The sequence below is a fragment of the Thermobia domestica genome, chromosome 7 (assembly GCF_964235325.1).
Source record: "Thermobia domestica chromosome 7, izTheDome1.hap1.1, whole genome shotgun sequence".
Classification (NCBI taxonomy): domain Eukaryota; kingdom Metazoa; phylum Arthropoda; class Insecta; order Zygentoma; family Lepismatidae; genus Thermobia; species Thermobia domestica.
The window spans coordinates 55000628-55019240 of NC_137460.1; the positions used below are offsets into that span (position 1 = coordinate 55000628).

Here is an 18613-nt window from a genome sequence, read left to right on the forward strand (position 1 = left end):
AAGTGGCTAATATTTAACAAGGCAAGAAAGAATAATCCATAGAGTGGAGTTTCTAATCTCTACCAATCGCTTTTATCTGCAGCTATAACGCCTACAGGTAATCTATTATTGAAATCTAGGCCCTGATCTAGGACGGGCTCCTGGGAGGGAGGGGCAGTGAAAGATTTCTGCGATGGTCTGCCAGTGGGGAGCGGCGAATGACCCTTCGTCCCGTGCTGCAGAGATTTCTTTGAATTTAGTGCAGGTGTCTTCTGTGGTGCGTATTGTATTCAAATTTTAAAAAGTGGATCAAAGAATTTTCCACATAAGAAATATATACCATATAGGCCTATTACAAAGAGTATTATTGCTGGAATTTTAAACGAAATTTACTAAACTAATTTCGTGCAAATTACTAACTCAATCCTTTATATAAATTTTATATCTCTCTTAATTGTTAATAATTATAAGAAACAATATGTTGAAAGTTAATGTTGAAAATAACACTTTTTGAACCTCGTCACCGTTATCACTCTTACAATTTTCTCTACGAGACGAGAAATTTTTCGAGTCTCGTGAGCAACACTTGTTCATCCAAGTCTTAGATTTCAAACATCATTTCAGTGCTAAATGATCCGTATATAAAACCTATAAATTATAAAAGTAATTATACGATCACAATGAAGAGCATATAGGAACGCCTAAGATATTCAAATCATTACACAATATACTCCAATAAGAAATATGGTTTAAATATTGTTAAATTACATCCTTCTTAGACTTCTCTCCTGAAGCAGAAGGATTCTGAGAACTATTAGATAAGGGAATACATTTTGTACTTAAATTTACAAAACGAGACGAGAAGTGAATCCTCGAGAATCCAGACAAGAAAGAAGTTTTCGAGAATTTATACAAGACGAGACAAGACTTAGGGTTCAGGAGAAGTGGTGTGATCACCAGTGGGAACTGGCAAGTCATCTAATTTAGATTCCAAATTAATATAGAGGTTTCCCTTTCATAAACCTCGTTAAACTTAATCAGTCAACTAAGCTTTATTAAGCTGAACGAATGTAACTTATGCGTCCACATGTAAACGTTTATTTACCGATATTTCTCTCGAAGATGGTTTGAATTATGTTGTCCAAATTTAGCGCTATCATAATGATCGTATATCTGGTTTCAAAATTAACTAGATAAAAGGCCCGGTAAATTTATTACCACAGCATTAGCATATAGGAAACTTTGTCACGAAAATTTTTCCCCTTTGTTGAACTAGGTATAAACAAAGTAAACGACCAAAACAGCTTATTTATCTTAATCAAACTTGGAAAATAATTTAGTTGGTGTTATATTGTCATTTTGAATTTATTCCTACATCCATATTAATATATGTATCTGTATACAAAAAACAACGTATCAGTCTCGGTCTTGTTTCGATCAATATTTGCAGCTCCTCCCTGACAAAGCGGTTAGCGTACGTACCTTTGGCGTGGTAGACCCGGGTTCGTTTCCTTGCAGGTTATGTGCTTCGGATCCCACGTTAAGCTATAGTTCGCATCTGATGTGGCCCCGCTGATATAGTCGCAAGAGCCTGAGCAACAGGAAATTTGTTTGAGATATCCTCGGTACCGAAAACCAACATTAAACCCCAATAAATAAACTCCAACACTTTGCATTACATTATACTTGAATAGCCAGAGCACATGTCTTTGAAGCATGGGGTTCCAGGTTTGAATCTTGGTGGGAGATCATTAAAAAGTTTCAACTCATAACGGTAGCTTACATTCCATCTTAAACCGTACGGCGACATCTCGTACAGCTTTGATGTTGAAAAGGGACGCTAGATTCCAAGCCAACCAACTATGCAATTTATATTTTGATATTTTAACAAATACTCTGGTTTAATCTGATAGTTTTCCTTTTCCCATGATCTTGCCTTATACTGAAATTCTAATCTCTACCAATCGCTGCTCTGTTGAGTGAGCTGTCGGCTCGACTCGATAGTGAATGAGCTGTAAGCCGACCCGCTCGAGCCGTTCAGAACCCTAAACCCGAGCCGAGCAGTTTTGAACTTGTTTGGCCGGCGCTCTCTAACTTGTAACGATTTTTGGTTCGAGCCCAAATACTTGCTCCTCCAGAAATCAGACCCAGAACCACGTGAATAATGCCTTCCCTCCTAGACTTCACGACTACCGAAGTCAACAGTCAACTCGCTTTTAGTATTTAGATACAAATCGCCTATCTTTCATGTATATACACGGTGTTGTAATAATAATAATAATAATAATAATAATTTGTAGTAGCAGTAAGTATCATTGATAATAATTATATTGTCAATGTAGGATATCTGAAGAAAGTATTTGAAACTACACACAACATTGGGCTCGATTTGGCTCGACTCGACTCAAATTCGAGTCGAGTTTAGAGCCGAGTTGCAGGAAAATTTTCGATCCGAGTTTTCGAGAGCTCAAATATGTCTGTTTCGAGCCGAGTTGAGTTTCAATGAAAACTCGCTCGAACTCGCTCGCGCCCATTCTTAACTGTCTCTCGTTCACGGTTTTGTTTAGGACTCTCAAGTAAGGCTCGATCGATATGTTGTATCTCGGTCTAGTTTCGATTTACTAAAGTCTGTCTCGTCTCGAAATTTAAAGAGGAGAAACATGATACTTAGAGTAATCTCGGTCTCGGCATCACCATTAGAATATGTTACGTATGTTCAAGTTTAATTCTACAACGCTTGGAGCAATTTCAACGAAGTTTGATACACATATGACATACAATCACAATAATATTGTAAGGCAACACATCCCCGGTCTCCCTAGCGGTGGATAGAAGGGTGACGTATAAATAATCGAGAACGACCTACATTCATGTCGAATACACATTTTTAAAGAGTCGCTATACTGATTGTTGAGAGTCCAGATGACATTTAAGCTCAAGTTTAGTCTAATAGAACAATAGATCTCCGTAGAACCTTATGCTAACTGTTAGAAATGAATGTTGAACCTACCAGAAATTTTGAAAACAAATAAATTGCACGTCAAATATACATTTCAAATATTTTGAATAAACTTTTATTCTTCCGTGTATACAGTTCAAAGACTAAACCATATTCGATTACCGATTAAAGAAAGAAAAAAAAAACGAAAAAAAATCATAATTTAACGTCAAACCATTAAGGTCTTTCGGCTGAAGGAGGTGAATGATTAATGAAAGTGAATGATGATGAAAAATTAAACTTTGTGCTCTCCTACTCTGAATCAAACCTGGAACCACGTACAACAAAGGAAATACGCGCTAGTCACTACAGTAGCAGAGAAAATTGCTTATTGGACTCTTTCGAGTACAAAGGCTATATGACACGGTGACCTTCAATTTAAGGTAGAACCATAAGCACCGTAATACGATCAAATTTCAAGGCTCTCCTCATCAGGACTCCAACCCAGGACACGGTGTAAGGAAGGCGCAAGTGCATGATTGTAAATATTTTGCCGTAATTTAAATGTGTTATACGGAGTATTCATATAGTTTTTGGCCAAGAAGAAGAAAAGAAAAGTTGTAAGCTGTTGTAGTTTTATTCATTGTTTATAGCATTGTTTCAAATTCTTTAGAAATAAATAAATAATAATAAAAATAAAAAACTTCCACTGAAATCTAGTTACATAAATCTAGTTTCATACTATCCTTCGATATGGACAACAAACCCATGTGCAAAAATCCTGCTGCTCTGTAACAATAGATAGCAATTTCCAAGAATTGTCTCACTTCCCTCTATGCTCTGTACCTTCAACCATAAAATACAAGCATCATATGATCTCTGCATCTTTCGGAATGATGGGAGAATTTTGAAAACGCTACGTCTCATTCAGAGCTTACGAAGCAGAGATGGGTATTTTTGCTAACTCTCACTCACACTCACCTACCAAAATCTTCCTTTTCAATGCTGCACATGGAATGCGTTTCTTATGTTCTTGTCTCTGAAGCAAATGAGTCCACGTAAGCGCGAAGCGAGTGCGGGCTCGCGATCACACTCACTTCTCTCAACTGTGATCGCGCTCACTTGGGCTCGCGATCACACTCACTTCTCTCAACTGTGATCGCGCTCACTTGGGCTCGCGATCAGTAATCTTAACTGCACTCGCGCTCGGTCGCACTCGCGCTCACTAATCGTAACTGGGCTCGCGCTCACTCGCGCTCGCGCTCAGTTTTCCCAACAGAGCTCGCGCTCACCTGGGCTCGCGCTCACTTTTTTCAACTGGGCTCGCGCTCACTTGAGCTCGTGCTCATTTTTTTCAACTGGACTCGCGCTCACTCGGGCTCACGCTCACTAATCTCAAGTGGGCTCGCGCTCACTCGGGCTCGCGCTCACTTTTTTCAACTGGGCTCGCGCTCACTCGGGCTCGCGCTCACTAATCTCAAGTGGGCTCGCGCTCACTCGGGCTCGCACTCACTTTTTTCAACTGGGCTCGCGCTCGCTTGGGCTCGCGCTCAATTATTGAGCGCGAGCCCGGTTGAGTGCGAGTGCCGAGCTCACGAGCGCCGGGCTCGCGAGTTTGGACACCTATGGTACATTGTTAAATGCAGAATTCCCACAAACTGGAAAGTCAGGGAAATTAAGGATGCTCAGGGAAACCGATTGAAAGTCAGGGGAAAATTTTAAGTTTTTTCGGACGTTTTTGTTTTGATAAATGGAGAACACTTAAAAATGAAAGTAATATCTTTAACATAAAGCCATTATAAATCATTGATAAAGCAATGAATCGATGGACTAGAATACATGTAACCTACTACGTCACTTGCACTACTTATTCAGTGACTCTCCAGCTCGTCGAGGAAAGTTGACTAAGATCACAGAAAGTACGAAATTTCCTGTGAAGTTGTGCGGCGCCTGCTTCTTGGAAAATGCCATTTGTTTTCGGGGGAGTATTGGAAATTTTGGACTATGTACTTAAATTTCTACAACAAACAAAGTTGCCGATCACGAAACCTATAGAAACCGTGAAGAAGGCAACACAATACAATCCATTTATTAAGTGCAAACTGGTTTTCTGCAAGATGGTAATCATTGAATGCCAGCCCTTCCTGCGTAGGTTTCAGACTTTCAGGCCAATAGCACTAGCTATCTTTGAGTCAGTAGAGAAACTTTACGAAATCTCATGATTCGATATGTGAAACCGGAACTGCTGGAATATATAGATATAGGACTGTTAAGTGTTGATGTGAGAGAAGCAGAAAATCTTATTGTAAGTACAAATGTTTACATTGGATCTACTGGCTGACGTTTTCTCGTACAAATACGAACAGAGACCAGGGAATAACAGAAACTAGAATTCTTACTACTGCCGCTGAATATTAACCTGTGTGATTACCAAACTTCAACAAAGCAGTAAATCTATCTTGGAGAGATCGTAAGATAATTCAACATTCAGCCCATGTAGATGAAAAAGATTCTCTCTTCTAGGGGAATTTAATCTATCTAAGCATCATAGGTAATGTGCTTGGTGAAAACTTCGAGAAGAAATACGTCTCTTTCTTCAGTCTATACTCAGCTGAACTTCAAAAAGTCTTCCAAAGTTGTAACGGATCAGGACTGGATGCTGCTTACATCTCTGAAGAATTTATGGAAGATTGTAAAAAGTGAGCCTCTTTCTCTCATGGAAATGCAAGAGTCGAAAGAGTTGTTTTCGTCAACAAGTTACTCTTAATGGAAAATATGCTTGAAAAGACTATTGTAAGGCATATTCATAACCAGGAACAAGAGGTAGAAAGTATTGAATATGTGGAAATCACCAGAAGATGCTGCTTAACGGGAAAGGCTCCAGAGACGCTACAAAAAGTACTTGCACCAGCTGAAGGAAGAGGTTAGTGAGCACAACAAAAAGAAACTGAGAAGAAAATGTTGAATGAACAACTGAGAGACTTGTAGCAACAGAGGATACGTCTGAAACAGAAAATTGATGGAAAGGAGTTAGCCATTGATACCGAACTGAATAAAATCAAGAAGGGCTTTCCTGACGTAAATTCCTGTAACTCCCTGGAGTGAAAGTCAATGTTCGGTCACGATTTTGCGTTAATCTTGTTTTTAATTATAGTTTAATAGTTTTAATTCAAGTAAACTGCTGTTTTCCTTTTTTTTTTCCTTTTTTTTTTATTTTTTATTACGTTAAAGTTTTGGTCATATTTGTACGTATTTTATGTAGATATGTAATCTTATTTGTGCACAATTATGGTGTCTTAAAAAAAAAAAAAAAAAAGGACATTATATATGAAAACAAGAGCAAAGTCAGTACAAGAAAAAAAAATGATGAGAAATTGTCAAATTGGTAAGGAAGGATCGGCTGTAAAGCAGGAGGAGACCGTCTTCACATGAATTTCGCGTAGTCATGGAATTCTTATAAACTGTCATTGAAAGTCAGAAAAAGTCGGGGATTTATTTTATTTTATTTTATTTATTTTTTAATCAGAACCTATAGGAACACTGAAACGGTAGACAAGGCTGGATACCTCAATTAGTCCGTAGAAGTGAAGTATAAACGAATAAATATTTTGCATTAGTTTCTTTTCGCACAATATTAGTGTGTATTTGATTACTGGTCTGGCGAGAATCAAATTCCCGATTAGTAAAAATGACTACTGTGCAAATGCTGAACTATCAGCAACAGCAATGAATAAAAATCTCTGAGTACTAATTTCTGTAACCGGCTTGAATTTTGAAATTTAAATAATTTCGATACTTGCTGTTCAATTTCGATGTGTAACCTTTCTCAATAACATATTGCCTAGTTCCGTAGAGTATATAAAAGAACATGAATCATCAGTGAAACTATTGTACCTGAAGTACTTTCCGCACTTAAGTATTAAGTGAACATTAAACCTTCTGACAAATTTGTATATGCTTCAACTGAAATGCCTTTGGTGATGATTCAGTGTTCTAGGATTACTTCACTCTACGAGAATTTTTCAAGCAATTTAGTATTGAAATTTAAATTTCAAATTCAAAGCGGCTGCAGAAGTTAGTTTTGTATTAATTTATAATGTATCTTATAGGTCCATAAGTAAAATATCAGCAACATCGTTTATTGTCTGAGTTTTTTTAATAATTTATATTGTGCACTACAACGTATTAAAAAGTTCTTTCTCTACAAAGCAAATACCAGAAGCTAAGGTAGCAAGTGTTAAATTCCCCCACCAGTCAGATCTTTTTCAATTAACATTGTATAATTCGTAAGCTATAGGCAGTCTGTGATTGAATCTAAAATATTCTGACCGTTAATCGTATTCACTGTTTGTTACAATGTTCTTTTTTTCTTTCAATAGGTATTTAGAAGCAGAAGAAGGGGAAGATACATGCCAAATTTCTCAGCAACAGATTAAGTCTGCAGTTGACATAACCAGCGCTACTAAGCATTTTGAACTTCAGTTGCGTGATTTCGGCCCGTACAGGTAACAGCGTACATTCATTTATTCCCATATAGCCTTGGTGCAGGAAAAAATAAATAAATAAATTTACAAAAATTAACTTGAAATTTATTTACTTATAGTTGCGATCTTTCGGAGGTACAGTGATAGCTTTACTAATAGGATATCTCCGAGGTACAGTGATAGCTCTACAACTACTTATATTTTATTTATTTAACATTCAAGAATAACTAGCATTTATCATTTGAGAATTGTTAAACTGGTTAAATTATTTTGACAACAATGTACAGCATTTTTATTTTGAAGTTTAATCAATTAGATGGATTAAAGAATATAAAATACTCATATATATCGCCACACATCGTAAAATCATGGATACCTTCAGTATCAGAGGGTATGTTTTGAGAATCTTCTTGTTTAAATGATGGTTTCTTTCTTTCCTTCCTTCTTTAGGCAAAGTCGAAGGTATTGTTGTATATAACTAGGACAAATATTGGAAAATAATGAATTAACTATAAATGAATTATTATAATATTGTATTTGTATAATAATATTATAGCTTAAAAACTTTGATCCGAATGTAGGGAAAAAGAGAAGAAAATGTTTGCAAGAAAGATGACGAGGTCAGTGAAGGAAGTAGCACCCATAAGAAACTTCCAGGCTCAAAAGTTGCCAGCAGAGTTCTACTAAGTAGGCGACTGCAGCAGGACATTCGAAGTGGCAGATTGTGTGTTCGACAATGCGAAACCTACTTATTGCATAGAAATAGCTAAGGTTTGGGAGGTCACAAGATTTTTGTGAAGAGTAAATATGAGCACAATAGACATAAGTCATTAAATGAGAAGAAAGAAGTTGTAGATAGTAGATGTTATGAAATCATCGAAAGCAAATGAAAAGATGATAATAGAAAAGGAAAGGAACTTTATACAAATATCGAAAGAAAACAAAATGCAACTTGTTCGGCTGTTAGTAGTAAGTTTCAGAACTCTAAGGAACGGAGCAGAAAGGAAACACTGTGGAGACAAGTGAGTATCCAAACAGCTAAAGTAAGAAAGGCGTATCTACCAAGGAAAATGGCTCACAAACATTTAAGTGTCGTCGTAGTAAACAGCTGCTGAAGCTATAGCTTTCCAGCAGTGGTATTTTTGAAGAGCCAACAGCATTAGTATCGAATTCCCGAAGGATGCTATGAATGCTGTGCACAGGAGTGCTGCTGTGGAGATACCGAATGATGCCATAAGTACTAAGCACAATGGTGTTTTAGAAATGCCACAGCAAGTCGTTGTTCATTACAGAGGAGTTACTATCGAGGCACCAAACAAGGTCAAGAATGGGTATGTTTCTATTTACTCCATGTATTGAATCAAATGACGTAATTGTAAACTTTCACTTTCTCCGAAACAGATCTAATTTTATAATAAACCTTTTAAAATAAGAAAAATTTCGATTTAGATCTGATGGAATGAAACTCGGACAATGCATAATTGCAGTTAACAGAGCAAATAGAAATTTTAAAGTAGAGCTTAACGAGAAAGTTTTCGGAACCCGAAAAAGGCGTGTTGAACTAACATACCTTAAGAACACTACTTCTGTCTATAAGAGTGCTGGCAACTTAACAGAACTCTTTGTCTCAATTCTGAAAACATATTCAAAAGAGATAATCTGAAATCACATGATTACATGGTACTTTTTTTTTTCAGGCTTGTGAAAAATTATGTGTGAAGTTTTGTTTCTGTTCACCCCAAATAACGGTATTTGTAAGTTTCGTTTTAGCATGTAGATTTTAAATATGTAATAATCTGACGTAGATACTATATGAGAAATACAACTTTATGTCGAGTTGGTAACACTGTTAATTTCATTGTATTATTAAATATAAGTGCTTTTTATGTATTAATTTCGAAGCGGCAAAGATATTTCAAAATAAATTGTCTACCCTGTACATTAAATGCTCTTAAAGTACGATTAAAAAAACTAATTTAGGTTAATTTAGGTGGGATAAATTGATACAAGATTTATACCTATTGGTGTTTAAACAAACAACAAAAATAAATAAATAAATAAATTTATGATCTATGTCGTGTTATTTCAGAATGAATTACACTCGAAATGGACGATTCTTATTACTAGGAGGAAGAAGAGGCCATGTAGCTGCAATGGACTGGGTTACAAAGAAGCTTTTGTGTGAAATTAACGTTATGGAAGCTGTATATGATGTTAGGTAGGTGAGCATTACTATTACAATTAATGTTTTTAATATACCCCTGAAAAAACTACTCTCGTAAACAATTAGAAATTAAAATAAACGTGACTAAATTACTCCAAAGTTGTTTAATTATAAAATGAATTACGAAACGATATTCGTCGTGGTATTAACACCTAATTCGATAATGATTTTACTTATTTTCTCTTATTGATCTAAATTTAATAATACTAATGAAAATACATTTACCTGAATTTGATTTTAAACTACTCGCCGAATAAACCGATACGTTTATTGTGAAAATTATTGAGGTATAACAGTATCGCCAATTATCCACTTAGCTTCAAGAGGCTTCATCAGATACTATCAGTGACTGATCATGCAGCTGAATTCCCGCTTTAGAACAATCGTATTTAAATGCAGTGTATGCGCGTTTTCTTTCAATGTATAATTGTTATTGTATATAGTTTAATCGTATTTTAAGTAAATTAAATAACAATGTAATATATAAGGTTGAAAAGGACACTATTATTTGATACACTTAAATCTTTTTTTTTTCTTTCTTTCTTTTTTGTAGGTGGTTACACATTGAAACTATGTTTGCTGTAGCGCAGAAGGAGTGGACATATATTTACGACAACCAAGGAATTGAATTACACTGCATTAAAAGGCTTAATAGAGTCTTACGAATGGAGTTTTTGCCATATCACTTCCTTCTGTCCACAGTTGTAAGTTGATTACTTTTTTTCAAAGATCATTCTTTGAAAAAAGTATTGTCTTTTCTTTTTGTAAGAATTTTCCTTACTCACTTTGAATGCTTTACCGATCTGCTTTATCAGTTTCTTCAGAAAATTTTCTACAATATTATTAGTATTTATTAGGAGAGAAACATTATACAACTTTCTTACAGAACTTGGAATACCGCGAAAGCTAATTAGATTAATTAAGATATGTTTAAATGAATCCCAAAGTAAAGTCCGGGTAGGAAAATTTTTGTCTACGAGTTTTCACGTCGAAAATGGCCTGAAACAAGGAGATGCGTTGTCGCCATTATTATTTAACTTCATTCTGGAATACGTTATAAGGAAAATCAAAGATAGCAACCAGGGCCTACAGTTGAACGGTATTCACCAGGTTATGGCATATGCTGATGATGTAAATTTAATAGGTGATGATAGGAGAACAATAGAAAGAAATGCAGAGATCTTATTAAACGCTTGCAGGAACATGGGTTTATAAGTAAATGCAGAGAAAACTAAATACATGGAAGTGCGTCGGGACCGGAATACAGCAAATTATGGATGCGTTAAAATCCCAGACAGAAAATACAGGTGGTTTACAGGCGCCTGTGAAACATGCATAAACAGGCATATTTTTACAGGCGCCTGTACATGCGCCTGAAAATGGAACACTTTTAAACGCATGAGACAGGTATGGATTTTTTTCACGATCATTGCATGTTCATTGCACGGAAACAGGTAGTTTTCATGTTGATAGAGTTGCAACCTTGCAACGTGAAAACTGCGTGTAAACAACATATAGAGAGTGGAAAGACATGTACGTAACCGGCATATTCCATGTAGTTGACATATACGTTACCTCATGAGGATCTGACGACAGCTGCTTTTCATTTGATAAAAATGTAATTGACACGTTAAATACACGTGAAATACAGGTGTTAGCAAATTAGTGGGCGTGTTAGCGAATTATACATGTAAAGTACATCGCATTAAGTGTACATGAAATTTGCGTGTAACAGCTGTTGGACACGCATAAGACATGTACGTTCCATGTATATAAAATGTGTAAAATTCAAATCCGATTACTACAATGTAGGCTGCATACTTTAAGGAATAATACTTCTATTTGATCCATCTAATCTAAGGGTCTGCGCACGCCTTTGTATATATGTGTCAGCACTTTGCATATGTGCATTTCAAAGAGCTCATTCGTGGCTAAGCGGTTAGCGTACGCGCCTATGACATGGGAGATCCAGGTTCGATTCCCGGCGGGAGCTCATGTGGTTCGGATTCCACGTTAATCAGTAGGTCCACGTCTCATGTAGCCTCGCTGCTGAACGGGACGTTAAACTCAAAATCAACTCAATGTACATGTCAAAGTGGAGACTTAATGTCTGGATATTGCATGTTTCTTACGCCTATAACGTGAATGTTTCACTCTAATCAACCTTGTCCATCGCATTTACCTGTTTAAGCTATTTACTTACTACACGTATTTTTTAAATCCATTTATTGGCATGATCACTGCATGTTCCCATTCATCTGTACATTGCCTTTACACTGCATGTAGGTGCGTTCACACTTTGCATGTTACCGGCAATGTGTCCAATTCTATTCCAATGTACTATACATGTGTCAAAACCTTGCATATGTGCATGGCAAACTGGAGACTTGGTGCCTGAATATTACATGTTTCCTACACCTGTAACATTAATGATTCACTCCAATCAACCTTATTCATTGCATGCACCTGTTTAACCCATTTATTGGCAATCATGATCATTGCATTTTCCGTTTACCTGCACACTGCCTGTACATTGCACATAGATGGGTTCACACTTCGCATGTACACGGAGATAATACAGGTATTGTATTCAGTTGTAATCCCATGTATTATACATGTGTCAGGACTTTGCATAGCGAATGTCGAATTGGAGACTTGTGTCTGAATATTGCATGTCTCCTGCCTATAACGTGAATGTTTAGCTCCAATCCACCTTGTTCACCACACGTATCTGTTAAATCCATTTATTGGCAATCATGATCATTGCACGTTCCCGTTCACCTGTACACTGCCTGTACGCTGCACGTAGGGGAGTTACACACTTCGCATGTACACGAAAATGATAAATGTAAAATAACATATCTTTTATCATGCGTTTTCCATGCTATACGCTAATACACGGTATTTACATGTAATGCGAATGTCACACATGTGTATTACATGTTGATAAACAGGCACCTTCCTTGTACTTTTCATTCATATTGTATTGCGAATGTTATCAACAATCCATTCAAAGTACTTTACATGCACATATTCCCTCCATTTACTTGCATGTGAGTGGCTACGTTTACATCGCATGTTCTCATTTTAATGTACAGGCTCTGTACAACGCGTGTTTCCGTGCAACATTTCCAACAGAAGTTCAATTCTTTTTTGACATGTATATCCCCTGAAGACAATGTGCCTGTAATATTTTTTTACATGTGTTTTCGCCGAAACAGGCGCCTGTATAATGCCTGTCAAAATCTAACAGGCTTTTACAGGCAGTTCCATGTACAAAACATTGCATGTTTTCTCAAAAATTTTCATAATAGATATTAAATAATACTTTTGATAAAATGGATAGTTTCAAATGTCTAGGATCAATATTAACAGAGGAAAATCATATTCACGGAGAAATTAAATGTCGACTAACAGCAGGGAATTCGTGTTACTATTTGGTTCAAAATCTCTTGTCGTCGCGAATTCTGGACGTCGAGGAGTTTGAAGCTTAAAATATACAAAACGATAATCATGCCTGTTGTTTTGTATGGCTGCGAAACATGGTCACTTTCTCTGAGGGAAGAACATAGACTGAAAGTATTTGAGAACAAGATCCTGAGACGAATATTCGGACCTAAGAGGAACGGGAATGGGGAATGGCGGAAACTTCATAACGAGGAACTACATAATTTATATGGTTTACCCAACATTGTTAGGGTCGTCAAGTCTAGGAGGCTTAGATGGGCAGGTCATGTAGCTAGAATGGAAGAAAGCAGAAACTCTTTCAAAGTCTTAACTGGAAGAGCAATCGGAAAATGACCATTAGGAAGACCTAGGCGCAGATGGGAGGACAATATTAAGATGGATCTCGCAGAGATTGGAATACAAAGTAGAAACTGGATGCAGTTAGCTAAGGATAGAAGTCAGTGAAGAGCTTTTGTGAACGCGGCATTGAACCTCCGGGTTCCATAGGCCATTGAGTTAGTTAGTTATTATTATTATTTAACTGAGAGAAAATTGTCCAAAGGTGATGCATATACGAGTCAATAGAATCTATTGAGCGAAACAAAATAGTATTGGTGAGTGCAAAAACTCATGCATAGTTTTCGAGAAAATGTGGGAATAACGAATTTCTTTGTAAACCTAAAAATCGGTGCTGTACGAGACCCTTACATCACTTACTTAGGTGAAACTAATACTAAAAAGTATACGCTCATTAAGTTCTTCATTATGAAAGTAGCATGTTGAGAATACGTAGTAGAGTTAATGAGATACAGCGTAAAAGTATCATTAACTATTTAAGTTTTAATTTCTATTTAAAACATTGTCCAAAGATAAAACATACATCAGTCGGTAAGTCACATCAAGCTGAACAAAATAACTTGCTTGTAAGTAAATCCTCATGTGTAGTTTTCGAGAAAACCAGAAAAACATAATTTTTATGGGGCTAAAAAATGAAATGGAATCTTTACGTCCCACGGTTATGCCGGCTAGGCTAAAGGAGACGGTGATGATGAGAAATGAATGAAATGGCGGAATGAAGAAAGTGGGAGGAAACGGGAGAACCCCGAGAAAATCCACGCGCACGATGTTTGTCCACCACAAAGTTCGCCTGGGATCGAACCACGGACAGAGGTGAACGTTCTACCACTGAGCCACCACGCTCTATGGGGCTAAAAAGTATGACGTTCATTGGCAATAATAATTGCAGGAAGAAATGATTATATTTATGTATGGCATATGTAGCAAATTACAGGTTGTATCTATTGTTGTTTATGTTTTCCTAACACACTTACTACTTGTAATATAGTCAGTACTACACATTACTCTGCTGCGTGTAGCAACATACGCGGGGCAGTGAAAAAGTTCCAGGGATGCTGTTGCAGTTTTGGCATTTGTGATCCAATCACAATGAATCTTGTACAGTACAATTCTTAGGTTGCCTAATTATGCAATTGGCAAGTGTGAATAGACAGTGAACTAGTAATGTAGCTGAACGGAGGAGTGTGTAGTGATCGGTCGGTGCAGTTTCACAAATCGAGCAACGCACAGGCATAAAGTTCATGTGCAAATGAAAAAAAAAAATCTGATTCAGAGAATTTGACAGCCTTAAAAGCAGTTTAGCACCATGAATCTTTGCTTCTTCTCAAAGCTAAAAATGGGCCTCAAAGGTACCCGTTGCGCCACCGTAGAAAAGATCAAAACTAACGCGACGGCTGAACTTCGGAAGATACCAAAAGAGGCTTTTTGTCGGTATTTCCAGCAATGGCAGGAGCGGTGGAGGACATGTGTATGTTCCGAAGATGGCAACTTTGAAAGGATTAAGTAAATGTGTACTTATATTTTAGTAATGAAGAGTTACAACAGAATTCTGGGAACTTCTGATTGTTCCTCGTAAGCTTAGGTAATAGAATTGATGCGTTTTAATTGAATAAATGATAACAATATAGATGAGTCGATAGATGAGAAAGTAAGCCGCTTGTTGATTAATATTGTGATTATGTTAGCTACTGATATGTGTATGATGTTAAAATAGTTACTGTGTTGATATGATATTAAAGTAGTATTGTCGAAAGTTGTGGATATTAATGTTTTACGAAATATGATCTTGAATAAAAATTATATGTGTTAATATATTGATGATTATAATTAAAATGCATGCCATAGAAATTAATTCCACAAGAACAAATCGACACGTTGAAAATCCATTAAATGTAGTTAATCACAGTCTTCAGTAGCTGCTCTCTCAGTCTTTCAGTCTCAAAAAGTTGAGACCAACCCATACTGCAAAGGCAAGTTAGTAATTGTATCGTTATCCTTACTCCTAATTCATAGATAATTGATATACAGCGATACATTGGAATCCAAACTTAATTCATTTCAGAACCTCATTCAAGTTTCAAGACAATTTTTCTCCTTTCAAATAATAGAAACTTGTTTAATTCGTTCGAGGAACTCCAATTTTCAAAATAATCTTGACAATAAATACAGGGATTTTAAGGTTAAATTATTTAGGATATTATATTTAAAGTAAAATGAGGTAAAACAGGCAAAAAAAAGCATAAAATTAGCAGTGAAAATAACATTAAATGCTTTTGCTACAGCTTCCGACAACGAACTGAAAGAATAAATATATATATATATTCTCTCTCTCACTCGCTCGCACTATTTCGTGACGAATTTCTTGTTAATCCGTGTGCATTGGGTCGGACCGTGCTGGGTCCTTTCTCAACACCTGCTACGATTGTGAACCTAATTGCTTACATTGTTGAAGTTGTTGCACTATTAAGTTACTAAAAACGTAGGATCAACCGAAAGCTATAACTTGTGTATTGCTTGTAAAATTTCTACTCATTCACGTTAAGAATTTGTCGTTAAAAATTTTGTACATCCTTCTGTATTAATGTTGGAAAAACACGGCTGTCCTTTTTAATGGAGTACGATCCGATATGAGGTACATGGATTAACAGAAAATTCATCACGAGAACCAGGTACAGATCAGTGTTATACTTCGCCCACATTTCTAGTAACTAATGCACGCAAATACAACATGCTACTCTAAATTATATTAATACTATCCCAATTAAAACTTACGTTCTAATTGTCGTACTTAACACATACGTTTTATAGTACATAACCAATATTTAATGTGCCCACTCGTAGCGTAATCGCTAACGCTCTTGCTTTTGGTGAAAACGGTCCCTCGTGAGACTTCTGGTGCAGACACTCGGTCGAAAAGTTGTAACAGCTCGTTGTCAAATCCTTTTCAAGTTCATTTCAACACATTTTTCGCCCATCAAAAGTTCAATTGAGTTTGTGTTTTTATCATCTGATCATAAAACTTTCATTAGACTGAATACCCATTCGATATAAGTATTTCTGACTGGTATAGCGAGAATATACTGCAGTACCTTGAACAGAGTTGGTGCATCTTTTCCTTTTTAAAAAAAATCCATAATTTATAACACATATTACTATCCTTCCTAGATCTCACAGAAACTCGTACAGTTCATTTCCATCGAAACTTATTTTCATCACCATTTTTGTCAGATTGTTAAATGAAAATATTAATGCCGCGTTATAATATAGGCGCAACAATGAAAAGAATTTTAACTCTTTGTTACAATAAAAATGTAATTCTTGTAAATAACTAACAAGAAGTAAGTAGATATGCCATACAACATAAGACATAAATGGCATAGATAATTAATTATAGTATTGAACTTTTACATTTAGTTCGTTGGCTCGTAGACCCGTTAAATGGATTTCGAACTCGGCGCTCGAAAATCTGGCAACCCAAACAGAGAATTGTATCATGTACTTTCTCGCCAACTGCGAGCACAATAATTTTAAGTCATTGGCTGAACAACTCTCACAATTGTTGCTTCTTTTAGTTGTAGGAATCTACATCATGCAAACTTCATAGTTTTAGGCTTTATGTGGCAACTTCTTGTTTAGCTTTCTGCTTTCTGTCGTACATACTGGCAGTGAGACCTTAAACCGTGATTGTCTCGACTCTAATACAGTTATTTATTTATTTATTTATTTTAAATCGTCCGAATTATTTCAGTGTCTACTTGATTTAAAGAAAATGATAATGTCTTAAAGTGCAGACTTTTGAATCTAAATCGATCATTGCATTCGGAAGATATAGTACAAGTAATTTTATTTAAAAAATATCTATGAAATTTTAATTGTTTCTCTGTTTTAGGTAATATCTTATATTTTGTTATATTATTGTAATGCGTTATAAAATTCTAGATAAACATTAATTGCTATTTTCCAGAACGAAAATGGTTACCTTAGCTGGGTAGATGTGTCTATAGGCAAGATGATAGCGCAATTCAGTTCTAAACTGGGAAGACCTGCAGCAATGACTCAAAACCCATACAATGCTGTTATCTGCTTAGGACATTCAAAAGGTTAGTGAAAAATAATTCTAAGTATTTGTTACCTGATTTCCGTCATTGATTTAAAAATAACTAATAGTTCATTTATACTGGGTTCGGGATAGCAAATAATTAGTATACTTAAACTTTAGTACTCATGATTCTAGGTTCATCTTTTCGCTATCAACTTAAATTTTCAGACATTGACATTAGTTACTCTTGTGGAGCAACTAGAAATTAAAAGCTTAAAATGCAATATGAACAGAATTTACAAATAACTTCGATTGAAAATGATACGATAATCATGTCACCGAATCAAGAAACGTTATGTAGGTTCAGATCTTGGGAGTTACTAATATACCATATTTAAATTATCGACTTCTTGTACCCAAAGAAAATACGATAAATTATATACTTCTTGATAAAACTAAGTGGTTACAGGATGTTGTTTTATTATAAAATATGAATTATCGAAGTAGTGATTGTTTACATTACCTGACACAAAATGTAGTTTAGTAGCGGACAATGCATGGTGCTACACCTTGGAAAATCTTCTACTGACTGGATTTATTCGTAACATGTTAACAATGCAAGTGTACAAAACTTAATTTTGGTTATGAAACTATATCAGGGCAAATTCTTGGCAACTGATGGCACCCGATTCCGAGTTATTGTCGCCTTTGGAGCTTGCATCGCTAATTACGTACACAAAGAGGTGAGTCCCTGGTTCCTTACGGCGCACTTCTCTCGAGTTATCGCTGCCTTTGGAAGCTCACATTGTTGATTATCTACACAGAGCCAAGCCCTTGGTGCCTAATGACTCCCTTCCTTCGAATTATTGTTGCCTTTGGTGGCTCGCGTTGCTAATTACGTACACAAAGATGCGAGCTCCTGGTGCCTAACTGCGCCCTATCCGTGAGTTACCATCGTTTTTGAAGGCTCGCTGTGTTAATTACGTACACAAAGAAGCGAGATCTTGGTGCCTAACAGGACCCTTCCCTCGAGTAATCGCGGCCTGGGGGCTCGCATGAATAAATATCGAGTCTCTAAAATATCCAGTCCTTTTATAAAGCAAAGCTACAAGTCCCACAGTTCAAATATGGACTCAAACTTCTGA

At 36.2% G+C, this 18613-nt stretch overlaps 1 protein-coding gene across 1 annotated transcript in view; it reads left to right on the forward strand.

The window, feature by feature from the left end:
- Positions 1-18613, forward strand: part of LOC145690113 (WD repeat-containing protein 46) — a 70729-nt gene that overhangs the window by 29623 nt on the left and 22493 nt on the right. Inside the window, exons 3-6 of the mRNA XM_081764694.1 lie at positions 7297-7422; positions 9491-9619; positions 10179-10329; positions 17394-17529. Coding sequence (XP_081620820.1) covers positions 7297-7422; positions 9491-9619; positions 10179-10329; positions 17394-17529 — 542 coding nt within the window. The remainder of the gene's footprint in view (positions 1-7296; positions 7423-9490; positions 9620-10178; positions 10330-17393; positions 17530-18613) is intronic.